General features: G+C 56.1%; 1 protein-coding gene across 3 annotated transcripts in view; it reads right to left on the reverse strand.

Annotated features, from left to right (window-relative positions):
* Positions 1 to 317: 317 nt before the first annotated feature.
* Positions 318 to 23,972, reverse strand: part of ALPL (alkaline phosphatase, biomineralization associated) — a 57,730-nt gene continuing 34,075 nt past the window's right edge. For all 3 annotated transcript variants that reach the window (XM_036257073.1, XM_036257072.1, XM_036257071.1), the window contains exons 2-12: positions 19,099 to 19,273; positions 14,958 to 15,077; positions 14,523 to 14,638; positions 13,237 to 13,411; positions 12,383 to 12,558; positions 9,222 to 9,365; positions 6,821 to 6,890; positions 4,640 to 4,774; positions 2,457 to 2,648; positions 1,960 to 2,079; positions 318 to 1,251 (exon numbers count right to left, since the gene is read on the reverse strand). In XM_036257073.1, the coding sequence (XP_036112966.1) occupies positions 986 to 1,251; positions 1,960 to 2,079; positions 2,457 to 2,648; positions 4,640 to 4,774; positions 6,821 to 6,890; positions 9,222 to 9,365; positions 12,383 to 12,558; positions 13,237 to 13,411; positions 14,523 to 14,638; positions 14,958 to 15,077; positions 19,099 to 19,159 (1,575 nt within the window). In that variant the 5' untranslated portion in view covers positions 19,160 to 19,273 and the 3' untranslated portion in view covers positions 318 to 985. The remainder of the gene's footprint in view (positions 1,252 to 1,959; positions 2,080 to 2,456; positions 2,649 to 4,639; positions 4,775 to 6,820; positions 6,891 to 9,221; positions 9,366 to 12,382; positions 12,559 to 13,236; positions 13,412 to 14,522; positions 14,639 to 14,957; positions 15,078 to 19,098; positions 19,274 to 23,972) is intronic.

Consider the following 23,972-nt stretch of genomic DNA (forward strand, 5'->3'; position numbering starts at 1 on the left):
CAAACCGGCCAGGGCCAGAGGCATTCTTCTTTAATCCTCATAGCAACCCAGGCGTGGGCTGTCTCCCATTTTACAGATAAGAAAACTGAGACGCAGACACACAAAGCAATTTGTCCAAAGTCACTCGGGGGGATGGGTGTTAAAGCCCCCAGGCCAGGAGACCCCTCTTTCCCTGCCACCCCACCTCCACTCCTGGGCCTGAGTCCAGCTCATCCCAGAGGAATGAGCTTATTTCAGCCTCTTCCTCCCTGACCACAAAGACTCAGCTCTGTCCTCAGAAATATTTGGAAATTTTTATTTAAATGTTTTGTGTTCCCTTTTAACCAACACCAAAAAGAGAAATTTTTTTTGCCGTTCCAAACAGGAGAGTCGCTTCAGAGAGGAGCTGGCATGTGTCTTCGGGGCTGGGAAGAGCCCCCCCAGGCTGCCCTTCCCAGGCCGCCTGGGGCGGGACAGCCGGTCCCAGGGGCCGACTTCCTTGGAGCCCTGGGAGGCCTTGGAATGAGGGAGTGAGCAACCCCCATGGAGAAAGGACTTGGTTTCCCCTTCAGGTAGGGACTTGAGCGTGGTGGGCTCTGGTAGAGTCCAGACAGGAGAATAGAGCGGGAGGGTAGGGTCTGGAATGTTCCATGGAAGCTCCAGAGCCTCTGGATCTGGAGAAATATGTCTGCTAGAAAAATAAGATGCTTTGAGGATTTCTGCAGTCTGTGCTCTCTGCCTGCCCAAGAGAAACCTACCCTGTTGGCCAAAGGGGCATGGGGTGGGGTGGAGGCAGAGGGGGAATGGGTCTGGCCCCAGCGGAGGCTCAGAAGGGAGAGGCAGGCAGCAGACTTTGGTTTCCTGGGTCCCCTTTCCGGCAGCTGCAGAGGCTGTGGACGCCCCCACCTCCCTGGCCCTCGAGGTGTGGGCTGCGGGCAGTGTACAGCGCTGGGAGAGGGAGGCTGGCCACCTGACATGGGCTAGTGGGTGCCCGGGCCCTGGGCTCTCAGAACAGGATGCCCAGGGGGAGCAGGGCCAGCAGGAGCAGCAGGGGCCCCGGGGAGGGGCTGCCTGGTGAGCTGGCTGAGGCACAGTGGTCGGGGTTGGCACCGATGCAGGCCGCGTACGCCATCACGTGGGGGATGTAGTTCTGCTCGTGGACGCCGTGCAGCAGGTGTGCCATGGGGCCCTTGGCGAAGACGGCCACGTCCTCCCCGCCGTGGGTCTCGTGGCGCAGGGGCACAGCGGACTGCGCCTGGTAGTTGTTGTGAGCTGTGGGCCAGAAGAGACATTTACAGAGAGCCTACCAGGGGCCTGGCGCCGTGCGGCAGCCTCTCCGTGCTCCTCCCAGGCTGGCTCACACGCCCCATTCACAGAAGAGAAAACTGAGGCTCCGTTCAGGGAAGACACTTCGCATAAGCCACAGGATTCGGGCCCGAGCCTGTGCTAACATAGAAGCCTGTGCTCTCAACCCCCAGAAGAGAAAATCAGCCTCATCTGAGCTATTTGGATTAGCAGGAAAGTCAACCCAGAAGAGGCTCTTACCATTGGCTGCACCATTAGACCCCCAGGGGCCTCTGTGGACACCAAAACAAATGAACATTTAACAATATGGAATTGGATGAACCCCCTGGGAAGGCTCGTATATTGGAATATTATATAGCCAGTAAAAACAACATTGTAATAGCAAACACCTATTCATGCCAGGCTCCATGCCAAGTTCATCAGACGCATCTAGTTCTTCTGATGACCTTGGAGGCAGAACCCTTTTATGGAGGAAACTGAAGCTGAGAAAGGGGAAGTTATGTGCCCAAGGTCCAAGAGCTACTACACTGTAGAAGGGGATTCAAACTGAGAGTGTCCTGACTCAGTCCTGGCTATTCTGAGACCCCAGACCTTGACCCCAAACCTACACTGTTCCCAGGCCCATCCCCAGGGGTGCCCTGGCCCCTCCCAGCCCGGGGTCGTGGCAGGTCTCACCGTAGTCCACCATGGAGACATTCTCTCGCTCACCGCCCACCACCTTGTAGCCAGGCCCGTTGCCATACAGGATGGCAGTAAAGGGCTTCTTGTCCGTGTCGCTCACCATGGGGGCCAGACCTGCACAGGAAGGCATTGGCACAGGGGTCACGTTGGACCACCAGATCTTCTGAAGGGCCGCGACCCACTTCCATGAGGCCACCTTCCAAACCTTTACTTCCCAGCAGCCACCCTTCGGCCTTCACTGCGCCCACAGCCCTCCCACCATCTCTCCCTCCGCTCTCATTCTTCCATCCGTCCCTCACCCAGGTCGTCGGCCACTCACCCACGCGCTCGCCTCAGTCTGCCCTTCCGTCCCGCATCCCCCACCCCTCAGTAAACTCTCGCTGGGCCTCCCCTTGCCAGGCCCTGGGCTTGCAGGCTCTGCAGCCCCACTCCTGCTCCCAGTGGGCAGACCTGGGAGTGCCCAGTGCCCACCCCGCCGGAGGCCCACCTACCAAAGATAGAGTTGCCACGGGGTGTGTACCCGCCAAAGGTGAACACGTGGGAGTGGTCAGCAGTGACGACGGTCAGTGTGTCTTCCAAGGAGGTCATGGTGCCTGCCTGCCCGATTGCCTGGTCCATCTCCACCGCCTCGTGCAGCGCCTGCTTGGCTTTGCCCTCATGGTGCCCGTGGTCAATCCTGCCTCCTTACGACACCAAGGCCAAGGCCTCGGGTGAGGGGCAGGGGAAGAAGGTCGGCACCCCCGAGCCCCACCACACGACCGCCAGGTTCACCTTTCTTTGGCGGGGAGCTACCGCCATGCCAGGCGCCATGCCAGGCGCCATGCAGCCACGCGAGCTGTACAGCAGCTCAGACAGGGCCAGTTGCTGGAGCGAAGGCCCACATGTGGCGAGACCAAGGCCGGGACGCAAAGCAGATCCCCCTGACTGAACGCCGGGGCTCTGTCCACCACCCCGAGCTGCGCCCAGCGCTGCTTCGTCAGCTGCCTGAGGGGGCCCTGAGATGTCAGGGGCGGGGAGGGAACCAGTGCCCGAGTGCCCACGAGGTGCCAGGCATACAAGCCGATGTCTTGTTTCCCTTCACAACAATCCTGGGCAGAGACGAGTACAACCGGCCCCATTTACAGATGGAACAATTGAGGCCTAGAGTGGAGATGGCACGTGCCCAAGGGGGCATTTGCTGGGATCTGAATTCAGGTGTGACTCACCTCTAGATCCCCTGCTTTTCCACCTCCACTTTGAATAGTCCCCTCTGAATGAGAAGCACAGTCCGCAAAGGTGGCGAAAGCCCACGGCGCCTGGGCAGGGCCCACGGCAGGCCTCCAGGACGCCTGGGGAAGCCTTGCTCCCTCGCTGCCTCCCCAGGGGGCCAGGCACGGGGCCTGGTGTAAAGGTCACAGCTCCCGTCCCGAACAGGAAGATGCTGCTGGGCGGACACTCCCAGCTCTGAGGGTCCCGAGCCTGGGCGCCGGGCCATCCTCCCTGCCGCTAGCCTGCCCTCACCACTCTGGCCTGGCAGGCTGGGAGGGCGGGTCCTTCCTTTGTTGTGGCTCCGGGAGCAGCTGGCCCGGCGGCCCGGCCTGGCCCTGCTCACAAAGAGCACTGCTCCCGGGGGAGCCCGTGCTCACCACCGCCGGCTCTTGGCTGGCTCCTCGGCGTCAGAGGCCTGCTCGGGGCCAGGCCGAGACCGCCGAGCTCGAATGGGAACCCCGGGGTTTGGCAAGGACGCAATCAAGCCGGGCTGGCGGCCACTGGCCTCTGGAGGGCGGCGGGGCCTGAGCGTGTGAGTATGTGTGCAAATGTGTCCGTGTGTGTGTACATGAAGACAATGGTTTTCAGAACTTTCTTTGGGTGATTCCAGAAAGTTTATCATGTCCTCAAACTTCCAATTGTTATTGACTTAGTTTTGTGCAATCGTCACCATCACCATCACCATCATCACCAGCATGGAGACACTGAGGACTATTCGCTGCCCGGCCCTGTCCCCAGCACTTTATACCCCTCTGTGAGAGGGGACGACGTGCCTCACTTCACAGCAGTGTGCGGGCAGAGGCCGCACCGCGGAGATGCAGCACCAGGACAAGAGCCCGGAGTCTCGCCCCGGGCCTCACGCGGCCCCAGGACGCTCCATGAATGCCGGTACACAACACTGCTGACTCCCAGAGGGCCTGCCTGGGCCTTCTCCTCTCAGGAACAGGGCTCATGAACCTGACCCTGGCCCCACGCGTGCCTAGTAACAGCAGATGACCATGGTCCAGCTCTGAGGGCTCCCACAGACCGACCGGCATCTCTGGGGGGAACCCTGGGCCTGCATCCTTGAGCCCCTCCAGACAGCTGCTCAGAATGTCTCCTGGGCCTGCTAAGGGGGCTGCACACCCCTCCAGGGCCAGACCTCAGGGAGGAATTCTCGGAAGGAAGAAACCTGCCTCCTCTTCCGAGAAGCCTTCCCGGACTAGTAAGCCTGGCATGTGTACATGTATGAGGAACAGCTTGTTGGCCTGGGAGCTTCAGCACTGCCCTCCTCTCCCCCGATCCACAAGCCATCCTCCCCAAAGGAATTTCCCCCGTCACCCCCATACTGGACAGTTCTCTCGGAGAGCTGCCCCCTCCCCCCCGACCTCGGGGCTGTGTCCCCGGAAGCTCTCAGGCAGGGGCCCTGCAGGCAGCCTGGGCCTACCTTCCACCAGCAGGAAGAAGCCTTTGGGGTTCTTGCTCAGGATCCTGATGGCGATCTCCACCATCTCGGAGAGCGATGGGTCCGTCACGTTGTTCCTGTTCAGCTCGTACTGCATGTCCCCGGGCTCAAAGAGACCTGCGGAGAGGCGAGGGGAGTCCACCACCCTGCGAGGAGGCTGGGAACCTGGTGTCTCAGGGGGCACAGGCTCCCCACACAACTTGGGGACAACGAGGGAGGAGGAAAGCTCATCTGAATGGCTCTTGAGGTGCAAAGTATGCCGGGTGCTTGGGAGTGTTGCCCCTTTCCTCCTCATGGCCACACCACGGAGAGGGGTCACCATGTCCATTTACAGAGGAGACTGAGGTCCAGGGAGTCAGTGACCTGCTGTTTCCAGCTGCTGAGTGGGCGGTCTGGGGTTCAAGTCCATCAGCCTGCCCCAGCCTGAAGGGCCCGGACACAGCGCCGTGGTCTCGGGCAGAGGACTGTGCCCTGGACTCGACAGGGCAGCTTGGCTGTGTGTTTACATGTCACCTGCAGGTCAGGTTTGAAGTGCACAGTGCCCTGTGCAGCGGAACAACAGGAGGTTTGGGGTCACTGTCCCTTCTGTTCACTGAGCTCAGTTTTCTCACTTATGAAACAAGGAATGATCCATTCCTTGCTCGTGTCACAAGATTTCATGTGTATCAGGCGGTGTTTCGGCTCTGGATATCCTTCCAGGGCACCTCGCCCTCCGTGAGTGCGTGTGCAGCCGAACGGGGGTGCCTCCCAGCAGACTGCTCACTCCGTGCCGCTCTAAGAGCTTCGGAAGCTTCTGGGGGCCAGCCTCCAAGAGGGTGCAAAGAAGCCCCGGTGTGCCCCTCCCACAATGACCAGGGCCGGCCTGTGAATCCAGTAGAATGCTGCACAAATGACAGCGTGTGGCTTCCAGATCTGGGCCTACGACAGGCAGCTCTCGCTTTGCATGGTCTTGGGTTCCTGGGAGAGCCGGCAGCCATGTTGGGAGAAGACTCAAGCAGCTCTGTGGAGAGGTCCCGGTGCCAAGGACCTGAGGCCTCCTGCCAACAGCCGCACGAGTGAGCCATCTGGAAAGCCCCAGACCCAGTCAAGCCTTCAGATGATTGCAACCTCGTGAGAGACCCGGCCAAGCTGCTCCTAATTCCTGACCCAAAGAAACTGTGCAAGTAATAAACACTAACTCTTATTTTAAACCGTTGTTTGGGGATAATTTGATACGGCAACGGAGAGAACCTATACAATGCATTAGCTCATTTAATCCTCATGGCAACCCTGAGGTAGGCCCTATCGTTATCCCCATTATTTCTACTTTATAGAAGAGGAAACTGAGGCACAGGGAAGAGGAATCACCTGTTCGAGGTTGCACCGCGCACAGGGAGTAAGAACTGGGTTTGAACCTGGCACGAGAGGAACTGTGGTGCTCCATGAGCGCATACACTCGTCCACACGGCCCGTGTGGTACGGAGTCTGTGCCACGTGACCCAGGCAAGCAGAGGGCCGTGTGTATCTGGGGGATCCTCCAGGCGCCAGGCTCTGAGCCCATAATCACCGATGACACACCCAGGCCCTGGGGGCTGAGCTCCTTGGGAAAGGTTTGCGGGAGATTTTGCCACCACTTGTGGGGCACGATAGCCAGGTGGGAAAGAGGACCTGGATGTCAGCATGGTGGTGCTCAGGACTCGTCCTACCCAGCCTGGAGCCGCCCCTGGGCCCCACCACTGCTCCGTACTCCTGGGGAGCAGGGAGCAGCCCCTGAGTGAGACCAGCAGACAACCAGGCTGGGGCCACATGGCAGGGCTGCCTGCAGGTCCCCGCTCTGCAGCCTGGGATTCGTTGGTCTCGGCTCCAGCCAGGGTTCCGACTTACCTGGGTCATGCTCATCAGCCGGGGGCATGCCACAGGCCGCTTCCCTTCTCTGACCTTCAGTTTCCCTTGTGCTCAGTGTGGCTATTCACCCTGCACCGCCAGCAGCTTTGGGGCCGAAATTCTATGAACCAGAACCCCTCCCTCACCCCTCCCTCACCCCTCCCAGGTGCTGGAGCCTGAGGGCAAAGGTGCCTAAGCAGGGGGGCTGGCTGGGGCCTCACCCCCAGGTGCTGGGGCACACAGCCCTGACCCCAGGGCACCCGGCCAGGCATCCACCACTCCAACCCCCGACCCCCTTACCTAAAAGGAAGTCCACGGTTTTGGGGTCGAGGGCCAGGAGTTCAGTGCGGTTCCAGACGTAGTGAGAATGCTAGGAGGAAGGACCCGTCAGTCACGTGGGGCTGGGGGAGTTGGAAGGACTGACCCCGCTGGTCCCAGAGTCTGGGGCATGTAGTTGTTCCCTCGGTCCTTAACAACCCCTCTCCAAGGGCCCATCTTCCCTGCCCTCAAGAAATGACAAATAAACAGGCAATCTTAATGCAGAGGGAGGAGAATCCTGAGACCAGGGGCACTGGGAGCCCAGAGGCAGGAGCCTGGTAGAGCTGATGTCCTATGAGGCCCTGGAGGACAAGTGGACATGATCAGCCTGGGGTCAGGGAGTTGAGTTCCAAGTAGAGCAGTGGTTCTCAACCTTCCTAATGCCACGACCCTTTAATACAGCTCCTCATGTTGTGGCGACCCCAACCATAAAATTATTTTCATTGCTACTTCATAACTGTAATTTTGCTACTGGTACGAATCACCATCAGAAATATGTGTTTTCCGATGGCCTTAGGCAACCCCTGCGAAAGGGTCATTCGACCCCCAAAGGGGTCGCGACCCACAGGTTGAGAACTGCTGAAGTAGAGGAACATGGGGCAAAGAGGCAGGCACAGATCACAGGGCCCTGAGTACCCACTGAGAGGTGCGGGCTATGTTCCTTGGGCCATGGAGCCAGGGAGGAAGTGAAGCCCTAGCTTTGCCCTGGGGACCCCCTAAAAGGGTGGAATAAAGGAAGTGCTGCTTCTCCAGGGCACAGAGGCCACAGGAAGAGGCTGGTTGGCTTGTCTGAAGATGGCACCATTCAGAGCCTGGCACTGCCAGGAATCAGCTCTGTGTCCTGGGGAGAGTCCCTTGCCTTCTCTGGGCAATGGCATTGGGATCCGTGGGTTTCAAACCTCAGGGGTTATCGTGGGAAGAAAGTTATTATGACTAAGAGAGTGGGGATCTGTTCCCCCACTCCCATCCCCTCTTCTGCTTCTAAGATGTGTTATCTCATTCAATCCTCACAGCAGCCCTATAAGGTAGGAATTATTAGTCCCATTCTACAGATGAAGAAACTGAGACACACAGATGACATAGCTATTCCGTGGTAAAGGTGAGACACTCTAGAACCTACTTTTTAAAAAAATATATACATTTTTATTGATTTTTTAGAGAAAGAGGAAGGGAGAAACATCGATCAGCTGCCTCCTGCGAGCCACTTACTGGGGATCGAGCCCACAACCTGGGCATGTGCCCTGACTGGGATCGAACCGGGACCTCTCAGTCCATGGGACGATGCTCAGTCCACTGAGCCACACTGGCTGGGCTAGAACCTACTTTTAAGGCATGGTTTGCAAGGAATGTATGGTCTCTCTGGGACCTCACAGCGATACCCTGCCTGTGGGCCCTCTCCCTCCCTCCTGGGATCTAGACTGAGCTCCAAGGTAAGCACCCTGCCTATGCAAGAAGGATCACGCTCTGGTCCTATGTCCCAGGGAGAGAAACTGAGGCCGGGAGGGGTACTGTCTTTCTGGGCTGAGCTGCGGGTGGCTGTGGCCCAGCCTGAGCTGACTCAGAAGGAATGAAAACGGTTCAAAGCAGCTCAGTGCCACCCCCACCAATCCTGTGGGGGCCATTCCCCAGCCCCTGCCCCCACCTCACTCTTGGCCCAGCCCCATCCCACAGCCTCCCGTGGGGCCAGTCCTGGAACCCTCAGAAACCCAACCCCAGAGTGACATCAAAGTGGCTGCCAGGCTGCTCCCCACTGTCTTCAGCCCTGACCACAGTCATTCCAGACCCCAGCTGCCCAGGCCCAGCGGCCGGCAGCACAGATTAAAAAGGCCGGAGCCGCTGCGGGAGCCAGAGCTCAGGCCCTTCCCACGTTCCAGCCTCCCTTGCCCAGCACGTGCCCTCGGCCTGGCCACAGCCAACTCCCCGTGGAAGGCTTCTACCTCACGCCCTGCCATCTCTGCCGGCAAGACCTCCAATGCTGCCTCCCCCACCAGGCCCGCTGGGCCCCTCCCTGTGGTCTGGGTCCAGTAGGCCCTGGGCAGCCCACCATCCGAGCACACAGCGTCCGCCTTTCCTTGACCATCTGACTCGCTGTCTGGGCCTCCTGCCAGCCAGGGGCCCTGCACACAGTGGGGCTCAGGTGCACCGAGGGCCCATGCAGGCTGTTCCTTGGCCACCCCCTCCTCTGCCTCGCTTTTCCACTGCCCTCCTCTGAGGGAAGGACTCGATCAGCTACCTACTGTGTGCCATTCACGTATGTTAGACCATTTGGGCCCGTTGAGGTGAGAATTACGACCACATTTTGGAGGAAATGCACTTGGCGAGGCTCGCCCAGCCCACACCCACTGCAGCCCACCCCGCAGCCATCCGGCCCCCGAGCGGCTACCTTATGTTTCGGTTTAAAGCTCTTCCAGATGTCGATGAGGTTCAGGCCGTCCAGCCTCGTGCCCCTGGCCTTCTCATCCAGCTCGTACTCCACATCGGTTTTATTCTTGGGGAACATGTACTTCCGGCCGCCCCCCATGATCACCTGAAGGGGACAGAAGCCATCAGTACCCTGGGGTTTCAAGACATCCAGCAGCCCAGTGGTCCCCGCCTGGGGACGGCGCGATGCCTCTCCAGCCGGGAGAGTCCCGAGCTCAGTCTACGCCGCTCTCTGGAGCCCCCTTTCCCAGCTCGGGGAGAGGACATCGTGAGCCTTCTGGGACTGTGGTCTGGGCTTCGGGGGAAACTGGAGCGACTGATAACCTCCCTCCCCTGCTCCCTCTGCCAGGACCCCCGCACTCAGACACATCATGTTCCTCAGCTTCACCCGGAGGCCGCAAGGGAAACTGTCCTCGTTTTCCAAATAAGGAAATGTGTGCAGACATCTGATTTCCTTTCCCCAAGGCCACGCGGCCAGGAAGGGGCAGGGGCAGGATTCGAACCCGACGCTCCTGCCGACCCTGGCACCAGGGCCCCGCTAGGTCCGCAGAGCCCACAGTGGAGCCTCCGAAAGCTTCCTCTCCCCCAGGGAGCGGCAGGGTGCCCGCAGGCCGAGGCCTCGCCAGGGAGGTCTGGGGCAGCCCAGCTGGGAGCCTGGGCAAACAGCGGCCGGCTGGTCTGTGTAGTCACCGCCAGGCTAATTTTACCCACCGCGCTGCCTGCGCGGGCGGAGGACGCGGGACTGTTTGTTTTCCTTGGGAGTCCATGTTTGAAGTCCTGACTATTTTTAAAATGGGGCCAAGAGCATAACAGCTGCCGCCCACAGTCACCACCACACCGGTGTCCTCCTGTCACCACAGGCGTCAGCCCAGGCTGCCGCCCCGGCCGGCACCCTGGGAGAGCCGTCCAGCTCGGGGAGCCTGTCCCCAGCCAGGCATTTCAAGGTCCCCTGCTCTCCATCCGCTCCAGCTTCTTCCCAGGATCCCTGGACCTGCAGGCAGTTCAGGCCGGTGGTCCAAGTGGGGAGGGTGCCCAGGACCAGTCTGGATCATGGGGAACTGGCGGTGCGTCCTGACTCTCTTCCTTCTTGACCAGCGGCCTGGACCTGCTCTCTGAGCCTCAGTTTCCTTACCCACAGGACGTCACAGCACAGGACTGTCACGGGAGAGACATGCAGTGATGCAGCGGTCCCGGCGCCCAGGGGCGGCCCCCACGGAGCGTGTTCGCACTGGCACGAGGAATTCCAGATCACACTGTTCCCACAGGGCAAGTCCTCGGGCCCACTCAGGCCCGGACCTCTGGGGGCGGGGCCGGCTGACAGAGGAAAGAGAAGGGGCCCCGGCTCCCTGACCCCTGGCCCCCCCACATTGTTCCCACAGAACCTGACCCCTTGGCATCTCCAGAGTGGAAATGAAGCCCCCAATCTTCCTGCCTGGAGCCTCCTCATTTCCAGCCCCAGCAGAGACTTCACACGGGCTCATTAAACTCCCAAATAACAGACTTGCTGTTTGGCTTTGGGGTTTGGGTTTGTGTCTTTCTTTCTTTTTTGTTGTTGTTTTTTTAGCAAAAGATATTTACTTTCAGGGCGGACACCAGGATTTTTGTTTCATGTACAGCCCAGGGGCTGGGGGCTGGGGGCTTCTGGGGGGGTGGTGAGCAGGGCCGCGGGAGAGAACAGGACGAGGAGAAAGAGAGGGAGGAGGGGCAGTTCTCCCCCGGGCCCCCCACTCTCACCCTCACTCACCCCCCATGGCCCCTGAGGACTACCCCAATCCTCCCCTCACCCCCACTGGAGAAATCTTCCCTTAAGCTCCTGTCCCCCTCTCAGGCTGTTCCTGCCAAATCTCTCTGAGGAGCAGCCCCGTAATTATACCCTGTGCTTGTACAACAAATGTTCTCACATCCATGACCTCATCTCGGCCTCCGGTGGCCCCAGGAGGGGGCAAACGGGGCTCTCTGTTCTTGTGGTACAGGTGGGGAAACCGAGGCTCAGGGAGGAGAAGCGACCGGTCCCAGCACACAAGTCAGGTGGAGGCAAAGTCCGCCGTGGCTTTGCCTCGGAGGCAGGCTCACTAAACGGGTCAATGGGACTGTTTGTCCTGAACCGGGTGGTGTTCAGTCCACCGCGAGGCAAAGGGAAGATGGTTGGTTCGGGGCCAGGGGACACTTAGGAACTGGGGGCATTGCGTGGGAGCCAGCAAGTTTGTCTGGAAGGCTAGAAACAGGGTAAGGAGTCGGCAGGACCTGGGGTTTCCTCTGAGCCTCACTGAACCCCCATTCTAGGCTCAGGGGACCAAAGTCCCCTTGCCTCCCCACTTGATCCCCACCGAGATAAGAACCCGAGAAAGGGACAAGCCAGAGATTCTCGTCTGAAGAGAGAGTGGAGAACTGATGGAACATCAGGTGGGCGACGTCTGGGTGGCAGGTGCTCCCTTACCTCCTTGAACCTGCCCAGCGTTTCCAAGCTGGTGTCTCGGGCACGGACAAGGGGCTCGCGCGTGGGTACGGCCACTTTCTGAGCCCCCTGTGCTGACCTCTGCAGGGGTAACTCCAGATCTTGCGATGGGCTCACTGAGATAGGTCCGTGTCAGGCGGGGGTCATGAAAGGGGAGCCTCAAAGAGGCGAAGTGCCTGACCCAAGACCACAGCTAGCAACCAGGGCAAGGATTCGAACCCGAGTTTAAAGCAGAGCTTGTGCGGACCACCGTCCACACCACCTTGTCTCCGGACGTGCTGGATGAGTACCTGGAACGCGCTTATTTGTGCTCGTGGGAATATACAGGACACGTACTCCCCTCGATGGCCACTCTGCCACCCATTGCCCTGTGTTGTGGGGGTGCGGTGCCAGGCTCCAATGCATGAAATAATCCCCGGGCGCCTGGTTCCTGAGGTGTGGTGGCGGCCACATCAGGGTTGATCCCTCAGCCCCACCGCGGAGAAACCCTACTGAGCCTCCCTGCCCCGACCACAAATCCCCTAATGGGCTGGGAGCCCTCCCAGGTGTACGGGGCGCCGGGCCAAGTCGCTTCTCCTGTGCCAGCCTGTACCTGAGGCCTCACACCCCCTTGAGGCCCTGCCTCACAGCCCAGGGGTCCCTGTACTGGCTGCGTCCCCTGAACTCGCCTCGATGTCCCTGATGTTGTGCATGAGTTGGTAGGCAATGTCCTTGCAGCCCTGGCTCAGAGCCTCCGGGGGCATCTCGTTGTCCGAGTACCAGTCCCGGTCGGCAGAGTGGGCGTAGGCGGCGCTGGGGGTGGCGTGGTTCACTCGCGTGGTGGTCACGATGCCCACAGATTTCCCTGGGGTGTGGGAGAGGAGGGGTTGGCTTCATCTGGAGACGGTGGAGTCCAAGCTGCCTCTCCCTCCTCCTAGCTAGACTGGCCTCCCATCAGCTGCATGACTGCCTGGGCCTCAGTCTCCCCATCAGTACTTAACAGGGGGGTGGAGGCTTCCGTACACCCCAGGAGCTCAGACACTCTGCCTCCCGGAGGACCTTGAGTGGGGAGCACCCGGGCCGGAGCCCTCCCCTCCCCCCCTGCAGCACCACAGGGCCTCCTGAGGCTTCACCTGTCAACGGCCTCGGACTCTGACTCCAGCTCCTGGGGACATGGCCAGGGCCTCCCGACTCCAGGAGGAAGGGAGGAGGAGACGTTTACTGACCCCCACAGGGCTGGCACTGGGCTAGGCCCCTTGCCTCCCTCATACCAGCCTGAGGGGGCTGTTTTCATGCCCATTTTATAGTGAAATGAATAGACTCAGGGAAATGCTCCAGGCCCAGAACCCACATTGGAGTGGGTTCCTAAACCACTAGCCTTCCTGCCCTGGACGGGATCCCATGACTATTTCCGACTTGCAGCCTGAGCTGGAAGAGCCCTGGAGAGCATCGTTTTCCTTCCCTCTCCCCGTTGTACAGTTGGGAAGACTGAGACCCAGACAGGTCCCAGAGCCGGGCCCCCCCTCATCCCCGCCGCACTCACCAGCGTCCTTGGCCCAGCGCAGGATGGAGGTGACCTCGTTGCCCTGAGTGGTGTTGCAGTGGGAGCGCTGGGTGGCTGCGCTCACCCCCACGGTGCCCTCGTTGGCCTTCACCCCGCACAGGTAGGCAGTGGCGGTGCCCGCACTGTCGGGGACCTGAGCGTTGGTGTTGTATGTCTGCAGGTGGGAGGGAGGGTCAGGAGGTGGCCAGGCCCCGGCCCAATCTTCTGCCCCCCCACCCCCCACTCCCAGAATGTACACTGGGGCGTGAAGGACGCAGAGAGGCCTCCCTCCCACAGCCTTGGCCGAGCCCTGCTGCCCACTGCGGTCCCCAGGGACACAGATCTCCCAGCTGCCTGCTTCCTGCCCTGTTCCCTCCGCCCCAGCAGCCAGGGCAGCAGGAAGGGGCAGGAGGGCAACTCGCCAACACATGGAAACATTGGCAGAGGGGTGGGGGCTGGGCCAGCTAGGGCTTCTCTCTGGGTCTGGGGTTGTAGGGCCAGCAAGGGGGGTGGGGAGGCAGGTGATTCCTGGAGAAGGGTGGGGGGTGGTATTGAAGTGGGGTATCTGGGAGAAGGGGAGGGGAAGTGAGGGGGAGGCAGGATCTAGAATTAGGATCTGGGGAAGAGGCCTCCCCTTCAGACCTCTAGTAGAGACCCTGAAACTGTCTCCCTTCCCCACCAGCCTGAAAGCCCCTTGAAGGCCAGAGAACATTCTAGTCAGGCCCTGCCTAGAGGACCCTTGTTAGAGAACACCACCGCCACCAATGACCCCCAGGAACAGTAGCTGCCCCTTTACATCTCCCGAACCACCCTGGGAGAGACTAACGCCCCAGCACAGCGGGGGTGCACACCGCACCATTCCCTTTACAGCAAGAACTAAAGCGGGGACAGCACATCTGTGGGGTGCGCAGGGGGGTGGGGACGGGGGCTCAGGGGACCTCTGGTAGCTGTCATGTTCAGTCTCTTCACCTGGATGCTGGTTATAGTGACATGTGCAGTTTGTGAAAATTCAAGCTGTGCTCTTGTGTGCTTTTCTCTCTGTATGTTCTTCAATAGATTTTTTTTAAAAATCAATGAGCTAAACCCTCAAAATAAAGTCTTGGGAAGTAGCTGCTGTTCTCCGCTCACAGTGGGGCCTTGGAGACCCCCGAGGGCGGGCCGCCTTGCCAGGGCCCTTTCCTGCCAGCTGAGAGGCGGCGGCTGGGGCTCAGAGGGCTGGGGCTCAGAGGGCTGGGGCTCAGAGGGCTGGGGCTCAGAGGGCTGGGGCTCAGAGGGCTGGGGCTCACCTTGGAGAGGGCCACGTGCGGAAACTTGTCCATCTCCAGCCTGGTCTCCTCCCCGGGACTGTGGTGCAGCTGACCCTTGAGGATGCGGGCGGCTGTCACCGTGGAGACGCCCATCCCTGCAGAGGGGAAAAGGGGGCCTCAGCCCCTCAGGCTTCTTGCCTGTCCAATCAGCCTTCTCGGGCACCCACAGCTCTCTAGTTTGGCGCCAAGTCAGGCTGGGCAGTGAGCAACAGAGTATAGCCCTGTAAATGTGACTGGGCATCCCTCCCTCCCTTCCCTCCTCAGACCCTCCGGGGACTGCCTGGCTCAGCGGACCGCATGGGTCCACAGCCTGGCCCCCCATCCTGAAACACGCTCCCCAGAGCTCCAGCCTCTCCGGCAGCCCCTTCACCTCGGTGTGGCTCTGCGGGCCCTCCCTCGGTCCCCAGGCCTCACCGTCTCCCAGGAACAGGATGGTATTCTTAGCCACATTGGTGTTGAGGTCCTGAAGACTCAGCGCATTTTTCAGGGTCTGCTGAGCTTGGTCTCTCCAGTACTTGGGGTCTTTCTCTTTCTCTGTACAGACAGCGAGGCAGAGTTGTTTAGCAGGGGGTGGGAGTAGCTTCTCATCTTCAAACTGACAGATCCCCTAACTTCTCACGCCTGAGGGCAGGGTGCCAGGACTTGAGGAGGGAGCAGTAGTTGCCCGTCTGACAGTCCTCGTGTGGGTTGTAAACAGATTCCAGTCCGACCCTCCAAACAAACCTGTGGACCCTGGGTCTTCTCCCCACATCCCAGAATGAAGAAACCAAGGCTCAGAGACACCAAGCGACTGGCCCAAGGCCACACAGCACTGCAGACACCGGCAGAGCTGGGTTTACTCCAAGCCCCGGCTCTTTCCCTCCACCCAGCAGAGAGACGTTTTGCTAAGGCAGCAGGGAACTGTGCTAGCACAGTCAGGAAGGTAATGTTTAAGCTGCTCAAGAGAAGAAACTACTTCCAACTGCAGGATCCCCGGACGGCTCCAGCCGGCAGTTGTACACTCTGCTTGGCTCACTGATGAAGGTCGGCTCAGCAGGATCCCGACTTAGTGACAGCAGAGCAGGGAATGAGACCTGCCTTTTGTTTAAAGACCTACCTTTTGTTTAACGTACCAGATTGAAATAGCTACACACAATCTCACGCCTGTTAGGATAAATGAGCACGTTCCAAATCCCTAATTTTGAGATAAAATTGAACCAGGAGTGCTCTTTTCTCTTCCGCTTTCTCTCTCCCTCTCCCTCGCCCGCGTGTGTCCCGCAGTCAGTCCTCCAGTGGAAAGAACACAGCCGCAGTGTCTGATGAACCTCAATTTCCCCCCTTGCCCAGGCTACTGTCACCTCCCTGAACCTCAGTTTCCTCCCCTTCAAATGTGGTTGTACCTTCCTCTCAGGGTCTTCTGAGGACTGGATTAGATAAGGCAGTGACACACCTGACCTCAGGACACGATGAAAAGCCCACTCCCCGCCCCCCATCACCAGACCTGGGCTCCGAGGGCTCAGGGGCCTTCCTGCCGCCTGCAGGCTCCCCTCTGTACTCGGCCCGTTAAACCTGCACGTTGGAGTGCAGAGGCCCGGAGATAGAAGCTGCTTGGGGACTCTCTCTTTCTCTTTTTTTTTTCATTCCTCACCCGAGGATATTTTTCCATTTATCTTCAGATAGAGCGGGAGGGAGAGAGAGAGAGAAACATCGATGTGAGAGAGACACATCAACCGGTTGCTTCCTGCACGACCTGAGCAGGGCCGAGGGACAGAACTGCAACCAAGGTACATGCCCTTGACCAGAATCGAACCTGAGACTCTTTGGTCCGAGGGCCGATGCTCTAACCTCTGAGCCAAACCGGCCAGGGCAGGACTCTCTCTTCCAGTGGCCTCCCGCTGCACAGAGCGGAAGGCCAAGGCCACGAGGAGTGGGGGTCTTGGCCACGGCCGTGCTGCATGTCTGCGGGCTAAGGACACGATGCTCCCCGTGGGCTGTGGTGAGAGCACAGCGCCCCTCCCACAGGCTCGGTTTCCAGGCAAGCGCCGGGAGCTCCCTCACAGCAGCCCGGTGGGGTGGCCACCATTATTCCCTCCACGTTATGAAATGCAACAGAAGGTGATGAGATGAGAACTGAAGAAGAAAAACAGGAAATCCACAGAGCTCCGGGGCTGTGCCCCTGCCTCAGGTGGGCGAGGGGGAGGAAGGAAGCTGCTTTCTATCTCAAGCCTTGGACCCAATCCACACTTCACACCTGTCCCCCAGCGGGCCCCCTTATGTCAGCCCACCCCAATTCCTCGGCCCACCACCTTCACCCTGACAGCCTCCAGCACCACCTCTCTTCTGAAGGAGTCTGCTAAGCTCACTGTAACTTTGTTCCCCACTGGCAGAGTCCCCCGCTGGAACCTTGACCCTTCCATCCAGCTGTGTCCCTGCAGGCAAGTCTCTGCCACTGCAGTTTCTGCCCCAGAACATGGGGGAACACAGCTAGCTACAGGCAGCGCTAGGATTAAGTGAGGCAAAGCCAGGGAAAGTGCCCGGGCCAGTGGATTTGATCAGGGATCCCACTGGCTCAGGGTGGTTCCAGGGGCCTGCCTTCCTCCACGCGCACCACAGCGCCGAGGCTTTGTCCAGGAGCTTCCTTGGCCATTTGGGTGCCATCTGGATGGGGATGAACTTCTACCCATCCTGACCACCGACAACCTGTCCCCCACCCCCCGTTGCCCTGCACCTGTTCCTCCTTCTCCACACAAGCTCTGTTACTAGTCTGCCAAGTTCCCTGCTGGGTTTGCTCTCTGCAGAACCCTTGTCATTTCAACCAGAGCCATCCCAGGGCTTGTCCCTCAGAATGGTTCAGTGGATGTCAAACTGACTTCGTTGTCACCGAACTGATGTAAGCTACGGTGGCTTTGGACAATTGAGTATCAGGAGACCATTGTTTCCAGACCATTAAATGACATGTGTAAATGCTCATGATACCATGCTATGTGAAGAGTGCTTGTCATCTTACAGTATGCACTGTGGCGGCAGGAATATACCTTGTCCCTGCCTTTGGCTTGGGGGTGGGGGTGGGGGGTTGGGAGGAGCACAAGAAAGCACCTTGGTGTTCCATGACTGGAAACGTTTTCTTGATCTGGGTGGTGATTACATAGATATAAAACTACTTCAGTGTAAATTATACCAAATTGTAAAGAAAGAAAACACAATGTACTACCATTGCACATGCATCAGAATGGCTAAAACGAAACATCACAAAAAACTGAATTGCTGAACTTTTTTTTCCGAATTGCTGAATGTTTGAAGGTTTTTCATTTTGTCACTTTTTCATTCTTTTCCTTTCCCCCCATCTGCTCACCTTTCACCCAGGTAGGTTGTGAGTGCTGAGAAAGCAGGGACTCAGTCCCTGAGTGACCTTGGGTCCCCGAAGATACACACCGAAAGGCATGATGAAACCAAAGCAAGAGTGATAGCCTGGGAACCAGCAGCTCGGGTTCCAGTCCCAGCTCTGCTACTGCCCTGCTGTGTGACCCGGGACAGCCAGCCCTTCTCTGTACCCCAATTTCCTAATCTGTTAAAATAACTCTTCCTAAGCACTCTCCCTCCCTATCAGACACTATGAATGCCCCATGTCCTTCCCACAACAGCCTTAAGGAGGAATTATCTCCACTAAATAGATGGAGAAATTCAGGCTCAGAGAGAGTGGGGTGGGGAGGTTGTTTCCAGCCACACAATGGATGGAGCCAAGGGGGGGCTCCCCTCTTTAATTACAAATACTGAAATGCTGAAGAAGAAGAAAAAAACCAAAACAATTAAAAACAGTGCATAGCTTGAAAAAGAAAGAAAAGAGGAAAAGAATAACCCCAGAAATTAAGAGGCAACTTAAAACCAGAGAGGTACACAGGAGTGGGTGCTGAGGGACCCTGGGGGTCAGACAAGGTACAGGTCTAGGTGGAAGCTGTTTCAATGTGCATATTTGGCCTTGGAGCTATGGAAGGGACAGGGAAAGAAAGCCAGTCATGAGAAATATGAACTCAACTCCAGATCCAGCTAGGGCTAAGTGGGGTCTGAGTTTATAGCGTAAGAACCTCACACTGAGAAATTAACATATAAACTTATCTAGAATTGGTTGAAAAATCGAATATCATCTGCACTGCAGACACACTTCCGTATGAGTCTCCAGTAGAAAACAAAAAACAAAATAAACTCTTGTTGAAGATGAGTTCACACACAACAATTACAAACCACACGGAAATGCAGGGCTCCATGAGTTAAGTGGACAGAACCAACAGAAGACTTAGCGTACAAGACTTGGAAGAGTTTATAGAACAAGTTATATTTCAGATCATTAAAGAGATGAGAGAAGAGAAACACTGATGAAAAAACAGAAAACTATAAAGGGAGACACGTGACCTGCAATGATCACACACAGCAGCAAAGCTGGGATTTTCCGTTCTGAACATTTGTTTCCAGCTCTTAAATACTTTGAATGGCCCTACGACCCTGAACATAGACAATGCCCTCATCCTGTCACACCTGGACCAGGTCTTCCCCGCCCTCTGCCTGTGTCCCCCAATCCTACCTGGCACTATGGAGATGGAAAGGCAAGTGCCAATGGCCAGCACCAAGAATGGTGAAATCATGATGTGCTCCAAGATTCACTCTCTCTCTGGAGCCCAGAGGTACAATCGACGTGGGTGGAAGGGTGTGGGCTGGCAGTGGTCAGCCGTTAGCTGATGTTGACTGATGTTCCAATCCTAGAAATGAAAAAAGAAATAAATAATTAAGACAGACATGGGCCCCAGCTCTAGAGTTCATATCTTCATTCACTTAATCCTTTTGTCAGTTCATTCACTAAGTATTTGTTGAGCACCTATTTATTATAGGAGGGGCCTGAGGATGCCGACCGAGGCGGTCCCTCCCTCAGGAAGCCTCATCACACAGCTGCAGAATTATAAATGAGTGCCATGCCGCAAAGTGGTTCCCTCCCAAGTCAATTCCCACGTCCAGTCCATCTGAACCCACCAGCGTTCCGTCTTTCGGTGCAATGCTCCTCACACTGCAGCATGCATCCGAACCCCCGAGAAGGCTTGTTAAACCAGATTCTGCCCCACCCCATCCTCACCCGGAGACTCCGACGGCATTGCCCACAAGCTCCTAGATGATGCCCCTACTGCCATCATGGGCCACGGTTCCAGAACACCAGTCTCCAGGCTTTTAATTACGTGTGTCCCGAAAACATTAGAGACAAAAAGAGTCCATTCTTTCTTAGAGGGACGCCTACATTTGCTACATTCTCTTCTAGAGCTTGTCGTTTATGGCGAGACATACAAAAACCACAGGAGTGACAGACAGGAAAAGATCGGCCGGTAAGTGGCCGTTTCTGGGTAGTAACATTATGATGACGCCGATGATTTTTTTCTGCACTTCCCGATTTCTTCCGCCTTGAGATGTTACTTTAATATTTTACCTTTATTCTTTTTTGAAAATGTTAGTTTAAAAAAAAAACAAGACTGGAAAGAAACACACCAAAATGTTAACTGTGGCTTTCTCTGGGCAGTAGGACTGTGAATGATTTACTTAACTTTTTGAATTTTCCAGATGGCCTAAAATGAGTATTTATTAATGGCATAAGAATGTTTTTCACTATCCCAAGAGTGAGAGTTATTTGCCTGTGATCATACAATTGGCATGGTCATAATTGTTAGTCTTTTTTTTTTTAATTCCTCACCCTGAGGATATTTTTCTATTTATCATCAGATAGAGCGGGAGGGAGGAAGAGAGAGAGAGAAACATCGACGTGATAGAGCCACATCGACTGGGGACAAACCACAACCGAGGCATGTGCCCCTGACCGGAATCGAACCCTTGACTCATTGGTCCGTGGGCCAATGCTCTAACCGCTAAGCCAAACCAGCCAGGGCATGATTGTTTGTCTTTATTTACCCTCTTGCTTATCTACATATTTGTGCCTAGAAAATAAATATTTAGTCATTGAGAAAAAAAAAGAGAAAGAATGTTTTTCACTTGTGGTTACACTGTCAGGCAGCTGAGAAATGTACTAACCCTATCGTGTATAAATGTTACTGGTAGCTGAAGAATTTTAAGTGGCAAGAGTTTCTCCAGAAAATAATATTATTTCCACCAAAACCAAGATATAAATGATTATTCCATTTGTCGTGAATGTTCACCTAAATATAAAAAAAGTCAAGGTGAGCCCTGGCCTGTTTGGCTCAGAGGTTAGAGCGTTGGCCCGTGGACTAGAGAGTCCCGGGTTCGGTTCCTGCTAAGGGCACGTATCTCGGTTGCAGTTTGTCCTCGGCCCTGGTTGGGGTCATATGGGTGGCAATCACTCCATATGTCTCTCTCACGTCGATGTTTCTCTCTCTCCCTCCCTCTCTCTCTCCTGCTCTATCTGAAGATAAATGCAAGAATGTCCTCAGGTGAGGATTAAAAAAGGAAAAAAAAGTCAAGGTGAGAGGCAACAGGTGTTTGAGATAAAAAAGAACTGCCATTGTGGGACGCAGAGGGAGATGAAGATGGGAATTCATGACGAAGAGAAAGGGAATAGTTGCATCAGTAGAAGGAGGCATCTTTATGGCTGCGGATAAGCCACGGAAGGAATTTCTCTACAGGTGCAGAGAAATGAACATAGTGATGATCATTGTAAAGAACGTCATTAACTTTCAGTCAGAATGCCATGGTCATAATGTTTGCTTTCCTGTTATTTTTGCAAACATTTGCTTGGATACAGTGCTCCTCTCGGCCCAGTCCAAAGGTGACTGTGCCCAGTTCTAACATTCCAAAGGTTTGGGGAGTAAGACGGGCAAGGCAGCACCGACTCCTTTTTTTCTCTTTAACCTTCACCCAAAGATATTTTTCCATTTATCTTCAGAGAGAGTAGGAGGGAGAGAAAGAGAGAGAGAAACACGGATGTGAGAGAGACACAATGACTGGCTGCCTCCCGCACGACCCCAACCAGGGCTGGGACGGAATAGCAACCGAGGTACGTGCCCTTGACCAGAATCGAACCCAACACTCTTTGGTCTGCAGGCTGACGCTCTAACCGCTGAGCCAAACCAGCCAGGGCCTAAGTCCATTTATTTATTTTGTAATCCTCACCAGAGGATATTTTTCTATTTATCTTCAGATAAAGGGGGAGGGAGGTGGGGGCGGAGAAAAACATCGATGTGAGAGAGACACATCAACTGGTTGCCTCCTGCATGATCCCAACCAGGGCCGGGGACGTGCCCTTGGCTGGAATCAAACCCGAGACTCATTGGTCCACGGACTGACGCTCTAACCGCTGAGCCAAACCAGCCAGGGCCCAGCTGCATTTTGAAGTGGTTCTGCTTATATTATTTTTTACACAAGAAACAGCAAGGAGGCACAAAATTCTACCTTTAGTGTCATGATAGGTAAGAACCACTCTACCACTGGAAAAGTGGTCTCCATTCAACCTTAAAAACGTACAGGCTGCACTCCAGTGCCCAGAGGCGAGGGTTCGGGGCACCACATCCCACAAAACACCCCGCGTTCACCAGGCGCGCCGTCCAATCGCCATCCGACGGCGCAGCCCTGGGCTTTCCCACGGCCTTCCTCCTCCACCCTCCACCCGGCTCCTTAAGAACCAGCTGGGCAGTGGGGAGGGGAGGGCGGATGAAACACCCCACATCTAACATCCGAGGGCAAGCACTTAGCTCTCAGTGGTGGGATTTCAGATGATTTCTAATTATTTTTATTCTGCTATAGTTCCCAAACGCTTCTAGAGTAAACCCTAATGTCATTAAACATGTTATAAAAGGATGTACAATATCGATACCCTAAAATGTTATTCAAAGTCGTTTTAAACTGAAGTCGGGAAGGCCCCAGGAGCCCCCTCACGCCGAGGCACTGCCTCGGGGCTTCATGCTGTTGCTATCACTGCGTGCACCTCCGTTTCGAAAGCAGTCACTCTGTCCTGGCCCGGCGCACCCACCACACCGAGAGCGTCTGCGAACAGGGACTTTGCCTTGTTTGTATATGTACTCTAGTGACTATTTACATCAGTTGAAAGTCAGTGCTCTAAGGGGACAGGGCAGGGGGAAGGAAAGAATCACCCTAAATCCTTCCTTGGTGTGTGCAGAAAAGCCCAGCGCCGGCAAGGCCGCGGAACTCCCAGAGGAGCTATTCACCGTGGGTGGCCTGCAGGTTGGTACAACCACTTGGAAAGCTGGCCGGTCCCACCAGAGCTGACCCCACACACAAGCCCTCCAAGAGAAAGGACCACGTGTGTTCACAAAAGGCATGTAGTAGAATGTTCACATCGGCGCTGATCCCAATGACCTCAGAACCGTGTCCGTCTTCAGCGGGATGAGAAACACACTGTGTGGGTTCACAGGATGGAGATCGCACAGCGAGGAGCAGTCGACTCCCCAAACAGCAAGGGCGAATCTTGCGAAGGTGGGGTCGAGTGAAGGAAGCCGACCCAAGAATACACCTAGTGTGATTTCAATGATACAAAGTTTATAAAAATGAACCAAGGGTGTTAGAAGACAAGACAAAGGCTGCACCGAGGTGGGGGAGATGGAGACGGAAGGGGCAGAGCGGACAGAGAGGTGCTGCTCTGTTGATGGACCTGGGTGCTGCCTAACTGCATGGGTTCAGTCTGGAAACACAGTCGGTGTATGGTATGGACACTTTCTGACACGTCTTATACTTTAATAACATAAAAAGACTCCTCTCTGGGAGTGTATATAAACAATCTATAAAGGACACAGACACAGTGAAGGCCGGTGTAACGTCCCTCACCGTGATGTCTCAGTGACGACCTGCCCATATGACTGCTGCAGGTGAGAAAACCAAGGTGACTTGCCCCAAATTACGAACAAGCAGAGTGGCAGAGGGCAGCCCTGACTACTTGGCGGCTGGGCCCAGCATCGGCAAGGAGGTTATCACTGGAGACCTGACCACGGTTGGGCCTCTGGTTCCCCAACGTGACGAAATCACCTAGGAAGAGGGAACGGGGACAGGGCTTTTACAGGATAAAAACCCTCGGAAAACCAGGAATTGAAAAGAACTCCTTTAATTTAATGAAAATTTTATACCAAAAACCCATAGAAACCATCATGCTTATTGGAGAAACATTTGGCATATTCCCCTGACTGCTGGTTTATAAAGATTTGGGGCGAACTCTCTGCCCATAACTAGGGAATGAATTAATAAAGGGTGGTGGAGGATCTATCTATGTGGCAGGGGTATTAAAACCAGAAGTCAAAACAGTAGTGTGGATGGAGCTTAAACACAGGGTTGAGTGAAGAGAACAAAGAATAAGATGCAGTTCCCTGTCCGTAAATGGGAGCCACAACCACATACAGAAAACAGCAGAATTAACAAGGACACGTAAAAACCCAATGACACATCACACACAGTAACGTGAGGACCTTTGGGGAGCGGTGGGATTGGCCGTGGGGAGCA

This window comes from Molossus molossus, unplaced genomic scaffold, assembly GCF_014108415.1.
Source record: "Molossus molossus isolate mMolMol1 unplaced genomic scaffold, mMolMol1.p scaffold_m16_p_12, whole genome shotgun sequence".
Lineage (NCBI taxonomy): Eukaryota > Metazoa > Chordata > Mammalia > Chiroptera > Molossidae > Molossus > Molossus molossus.